The sequence below is a fragment of the Micropterus dolomieu genome, linkage group LG02 (assembly GCF_021292245.1).
Source record: "Micropterus dolomieu isolate WLL.071019.BEF.003 ecotype Adirondacks linkage group LG02, ASM2129224v1, whole genome shotgun sequence".
Lineage (NCBI taxonomy): Eukaryota > Metazoa > Chordata > Actinopteri > Centrarchiformes > Centrarchidae > Micropterus > Micropterus dolomieu.
This window is the reverse complement of record NC_060151.1, coordinates 13,031,181-13,037,877: the sequence shown is the minus strand read 5'-3', so window position 1 is coordinate 13,037,877 and position 6,697 is coordinate 13,031,181. Positions and strand designations below refer to the sequence as shown.

Below are 6,697 nucleotides of genomic sequence, written 5' to 3'. Positions count from 1 at the left end.
ATTAATTGTTGCCAGCTGAGACCAATTGAGGCCTGGCCATACTACCTAGAGAAGCTACATCAGCTGAGTGGAAGCCCACGATATTGTGAACCCCACATGAAGGCAAATGTCTATGGACAAAGTTTCTCTTCTCTATGTGTACCTCAAACCTGTACTTCCTCAGAGATAAAGCAATTTTTACCAACCAACATGAAAGATGTCTTGTGCTAGCAGGCAAACATGCTGACAGATGCTGATTTATGTCAAGATTTGTTTGTGAACTGAAAGTACCAGAAAACTCTTCCTCTGCCACATTAAAACACCACATTAAAAGAAGGAGACCCTCAGATAGTCAGCTATTTTGAGACATTTACACGTGAACTAGGGTGAGATTGCCCTTTAGTGGGAAGCATCTGTAATTAAAGGTAATTCTTGCTGTGGGCTGTCCTCGTTAGCTGATAGCGTATGTGTAGGTGTCAGGCTGCAATCTGTTGTGAGGTTTAATGAGGATGCTCCTGCAACCTTCACTAACTCTGAAGTAGGATACTGATCTCCATTCAGGTTAGTGTGGACAGCATAGCAGTGTGAGTGCGGCCAATGACTCATCAGCTTTTTGAACAACATACATTGCACTGTGGTGGACATATTAAGGCTCCTTGGCCAGGGCGCCTTCCACCAAATATATCTCATATGATGTAGCTGAAACAAGAATGAAGTTAGTCCTTTTGTTCACACCACTCAGTCAGTCAAACAGGTCATTTCTAAGAGAAATTGACTGTTTACCCAGCTCTGTACAAAAAAATATCGTGTTTGTAACAGATGTCCGAAACTGGAGATTTTAGACATCATCTCAATGTTTACTAGAAGAATAAAATAACTGCATGTTAAATTGAAGCAATCAGATCTTTTAAAGGACTAAAAAAGTTTAATCAAAGGCCAGCATGAATTCAGTAGTGTGTCGTGATGGAGGAGGAAGCATGCTGAACCACACCCAGCGCTAGTCTGTCCCACCATATTCATTTCCGGAAGTAAATCATTTTTGTAATCCTAATCTGAACGTTGTGACAGATTAAGAGAGATGGAGAGAGAGAGAGAGAGAGAGAGGATGCATCCTCTCTAATCTCTTATAAATTCCAAAACGTGGCTTAAAAATACTACTTTTCTGTTGTCTTTATGTTTTACTTGACAAGCAGAATATCTCACTGTGGACCCAGGTTTAATTTATACATCATTGTACTGCCATATCTTTTTTCTTTTCTGTCTATTGACGTATTGCAGGGATGTATAAAGAGATTAGGCAGAGTCTGATGTGTGGAAATGGGGGAGGGAATAAATTCCACATGCATACATTAGAAATATAACGACTGGATGGATGCAACAGAGTGTATATGCAGAGATGCAGACAGACAGGCCAACAGATAAATAGATAGTGACATTTTATGGTGGAAAAGCTAGAGTGAATAATTTATCTCATCCAAAAACACATCAATAATTAACCAGTGCCAGAGTGTGGCTTGTCTTGCGTTAGAGTGTGTGAATGAGTTATCTTGGAGTTGCCGAGAGCCAGAGAGAGATGAATTGTCTTAAATGTTTGATTGAAAAACAGAGCAGCGTTCACAATGTAGTAAACACTTGTTTTAAAGGAACTTATTGAAGCTCAGATTTGAAACAACTTTTCAAAAATGCAACCGTCCTCACCACACGGAATGAATCTTTGTGGTGATTGTGCCCGTTTCTGTACATAATTCTCCAGCTCACTGACTAACTGGATCAACCCAGTGGAAATTGGACATCTGACACACGACTGCAATTCACTGTGCACTCACATATGCTTAAAACACACACACACACACATACTCAGGTTAAAGCAACTATACGCTGGAAAGTGTGGCACTATGTCGCAATTAATCTGAAAAAAGCGTATCTGCAGAAAGCATGTCTTTAAGTCTGCGGTATGCATGTATGTGTTTAACAGTGTGTGTGTGGGGGGGGGTGTAGTTGAGAGTATGGACATTGTAATATACAGATGGCCACTCTCCTGACTTCTCTGTTTGACTTCTGTGGAAAAAGTGACGCTCGGCATTCGACAAAAATGGGTCGAATGCCGAGCATCAAACTGAGTAACAGCCTGAAATAACAACAAATTTTGGTCTCTTCTAAGAAAAACTGATTATTCACTTACATAATTTTAAGTAAATGCAGGCGTTTCTTGGTTGGCAAGAAAAAAATTATTAGTAAGAAAATAAAAAAAAAATAGATTTTTTAAAATAACACTTCAAATATTGATTACACAGATTAGTAAACATGTCAGCGCTTCTGCTTTTTTTACAAAATGTCCTTTTCAGTTAATCAGCATATTGCACATTTTAAGCAGGCCATCCATAATACCAAAATGCATGCCTTTTTCTACTTAATACTTACTAATAATCTCTCTTTTTTCATCTGTCTGTGCACTCACTCCACCTGAATAGCATCACAGTACAAACACACGAGCCTGTCCATTTAGTAATATGATGTGGTTAGATTTCGGTCTCCAGAGAGCTCCTGCTTGTGTCCGAGAGACACAAGCAGGAGCATCTTGAACAACACCAATATAGAGCAGAAGGTCCCAGGCATCCTTACTCCTGAAGGAGCAGACACTGGTGGGATGTGCTGTCGTGGCTGGCGCTACTCCTCGGCTAGTGACAGCTGCTTCCACACGGGGCAAGCTGAGTCAGACATAACCCCAATATGGTTCGTGTTGTCTCTGCATGGAGGTGTGTGTGTGTGTGTGTGAGTGAGTGAGTGAGTGAGTGAGAGAGAGAGAGAGAGTCTATGGAAAGCAGTAATATATTTTTTTTAATTGCTCCACACTGATAAACACTCAGTGAGAGCCATGTGTCTGGAAGGTGTGCATGAAACATTAAGAGAAGACTTAGATCATTGTTTTGCTCAAAGATGTCTACTGACAACGTGCCACCATGTTTCCCGCATTTCAAGCTTTTGACCTGTCCTGTTCCCGATGCTCCCAGGAAATCCCTCTTTCAGCCACTGTTTCCATGTTATGTAATTTTGTCCCTTAGCGAAGGCGTGCATCAGTATGTCACCTCACTGTCACCTCTCCCTCTTTTCATTAGGAATGTCTCTCTGTGTTCCTGTCTGTTTTTTTAATTTAATGGGCTTTTTTTTTCGTATTCTGGAGTTGGAGAGAAATGTTTGTTGTGCACAAAGAGGAACTGCTAGCAAGACTTTATTTCCTAAAGTTACTCCCACACAACAAACTCTTCTCCAACTGTGACTCACATTTCCACAGCCTGTCAGTAGCAAAAAGAAGCACTTTTTCTGGACATAATTTTGACGGGTGCAAATGCCCCAAAGGTATGTTGAAGTCACTGCAGCCGGGTTGCAGCTGCTGGCTAAAGCCATCTAATGCACGAATTCCAAAAGGTTTTGTACCTCCTAGCCATTTCGACCCATAAATATGTGAAAATAGGGCTCAGGTTAAAAATACCGAAATTACCTTTTAAGTACTTACATTATCTCACAAAAGTGAGTACATCCTTCACATGTTTGTAAATATTTGATTATATCTTGTTGTCCATTTATGTTTTGTTGATACGTGCAAATGATTCAGCAGTAATACCTGCTCATTTACAGAATCTCACAAAAGTGAGTACACCCCTCACGTTTTGTTTGATTATATATTTTCATGTGACAACACTGAAGAAATGACACTTTGCAAAAAAATGTAAAGTAGTGAGTGTACTGCTTGTACAACAGTGTAAATTTGCTGTCCCCTCAAAATAACACATCACACAGCCATTAATGTCTAAACTGCTGGCAACAAAAGGGACTACACCACTAAATTAAAATGTCCTAATTGGGCCCAAAGTATTTTGTGTGGCCACCATTATTTTCCAGCACTGCCTTAACCCACTTGGGCATGGAGTTCACCAGAGCTTCACAGGTTGCCACTGGAGTCCTCTTCCACTCCTCCATGATGACATCACGTAGCTGGTGGATGTTAGAGACCTTGTGCTCCTCCACCTTCTGTTTGAGGATGCCCCACAGATGCTCAATAGGGTTTAGGTCTGCAGACATGCTCGGACAGTCCATCACCTTTACCCTCAGCTTCTTTAGCAAGGCAGTGGTCGTCTTAGAGGTGTGTTTGGGGTTGTTATCATGTTGGAATACTGCCCTGCAGCCAGTCTCCAGTATGTCTGCTTCAGTATGTCACAGTACATGTTGGCGTTCATGGTTCGCTCAATGAACTGTAGCTCCCCAGTGCCGGCAGCACTCATGATAACCAAATAAGTTTATCTTGGACACAGGACATGGTTCCAGTAATCCATGTCCACAGTCTGCTTGTCTTCAGCAAACTGTTTGCGGGCTTTCATGTGCATCATCTTTAGAAGAGGCTTCCTTCTGGGAGGACAGCCATGCAGACCAATTTGATGCAGTGTGCAGCGTATGGTCTGAGCACTGACAAGACAACGAGAGAACTTGTCCTGTTGAACCGCTGTATAGTCTTGGCCACCGTGCTGCAGCTCAGTTTCAGGGTCTTGGCAATCTTCTTATAGCCTAAGCCATCTTTATGTAGAGCAACAATTCTTTTTTTCAGATTCTCAGAGAGTTATATGCCATGGGGTGCCATGTTGAACTTCCAGTGACCAGTACGAGGGAGTGTGAGAGCGATGACACCAAATTTAACACACCTGCTCCCCATTCACAGCTGAGAGTTGTAACACTGTCACATGATGCCGGGGAGGGAAAATGGCTAACTGGGTCCAGTTTGGACATTTTCACTTAGGGGTGTACTCATTTTTGTTGCCAGAGATTTAGACATAAATGGCTGTGTGATGTGTTATTTTGAGGGGACAGCAAATTTACACTGTTATACAAGCTGTACACTCACTACTTGACATCGTAGCAAAGTGTCATTTCTTCAGTTTTGTCACATGAAAATATATAATCAAACAAAACGTGAGGGGTGTACTCACTTTTGTGAGATTCTGTAAATGAGCAGGTATTACTGCTGAATCATTTGCACGTATCAACAAAACATAAATGGACAACAAACAGAATTATCTCCATAATATATTCTTGCAGTATTACTCTGGAGCAGTTCATCCCAAGCACGCTGTGTAAAGTTTTATAAAGATAACCTAACTGTTAACCTGTTAAACTGTGTTTGACTTACGAGTGGGCCCATCATTGCAAACTTCTAAATCCAATATGTTTCAAATGGAATTTTGTTGTTTACAATTTTAGAAATAATTCACTAAAGCCTTAGAAATCTCTGGAAGCCTTTGGATCCACAATATTTTGTGTAAGCGCAGAGGCTGCCTCATAGGTCTCCTTTCCTGCACGCTCTCTCTGTGTCTCACCTCAGGCTAATTGAGAAGCGGCAGCCCAATGGAGAAACCATTGAGTTATCAGCGGAGGGCCGTCCTGAGCTGGTGGAGGAGAAGGAGATGCCGGTGGTGGACTGTACCTGCTTTGGCTTGCCGAGACGGTACATCATCGCCATCCTGTCTGGCCTGGGATTCTGCATCTCTTTTGGCATCCGGTGTAACCTGGGTGTTGCCATTGTTAGCATGGTCAATGACCACACTGTCTACAAAGGCAACAAGGAAGTACTTGTGGTAAGTGGCAAAACTAAAATCAAAGCTCTTGAACCCAACTTTACTGTATCCGGCTATCTTTGACAAGGATTGCATTATTATACAAGCTTCACATATATCAAATTGTATTTAGGATTTGTTTCTCTTTCTGTATGGCCTGCTTTATTGGACTTGATTAATGCCACTAAAGATTTTGTTACACAGCGATCTCAGGCCTCACTTCATAAAGTGAACATAAGCATATTTTGTAAATTTGTGCCACCTTTTTCTTAATCACAACTTTTTGGAACTTAAAAGCTTTTTTTAATGTATTATTATAACCACAGATTGACCAAATTTATAAAGCAAGCTGAGAATACATCAAAATAAATTAGATGGGTGTCATGCTTGGGTAGACAAATGTGTTTATATTTGACTACCCTTTTAGTATATTACTTTGTGAAGTTCAGATGATCTCCTCTGTGTTAGAGTACATTTCAAATTAAATTAAGTTAAAATCATATATATTCTTTTCTCCAGGCTGCGCAGTTCACCTGGGACCCTGAGACAGTGGGGATGATCCACGGCTCCTTCTTCTGGGGCTACATCGTCACACAGATCCCCGGGGGCTTTATATGTCGGAAATTTGCAGCCAACAGGTGAATGTCTTCACATTTACAATATATTTTCCAATATGGGCATTACTGTAATCTGGTCTACTATAAGTTAGTTGTTAGTTGTAACAGTTGGGTAATTGTGCTGGATATGAAAAAAAAAGAATGATTTTGCTCTTTCTTGGATACATCTCCCAAACATTGAGTTGTATCAAACCATACAACAATTCTGAAAAACTCCAGTGATATAAGACCACAACCATGAAGCTTCATCCTTTATCAGTGGAGCGTTTGTTGTTATTCTTGTGGTGTTGTTGTTACTGTTGAATCCGATCTGAGGTGGCTTTTTTTGTCTTTTGTGTGTTTAAGAGTGTTTGGCTTTGCCATCGTGGCCACATCCACCCTCAACATGCTGATTCCATCTGCTGCTCGCTGCCACTACAGCTGCGTCATACTGGTCAGGATATGCCAGGGCCTTGTTGAGGTACTGTTTGTGTGTGTGTGTGTGTGTGGGGGGGGGGG

The 6,697-nt window shown here is 41.3% G+C and overlaps 1 protein-coding gene across 1 annotated transcript in view; it reads left to right on the top strand.

Annotated features, from left to right (window-relative positions):
• The first annotated feature begins 535 nt into the window (after window positions 1-535).
• The window catches only part of slc17a7a (solute carrier family 17 member 7a), an 11,801-nt gene continuing 5,639 nt past the window's right edge, over window positions 536-6,697 (top strand). The window contains exons 1-4 of the mRNA XM_046075314.1: window positions 536-540; window positions 5,351-5,603; window positions 6,102-6,220; window positions 6,545-6,659. Coding sequence (XP_045931270.1) covers window positions 5,433-5,603; window positions 6,102-6,220; window positions 6,545-6,659 — 405 coding nt within the window. The 5' untranslated portion in view covers window positions 536-540; window positions 5,351-5,432. The remainder of the gene's footprint in view (window positions 541-5,350; window positions 5,604-6,101; window positions 6,221-6,544; window positions 6,660-6,697) is intronic.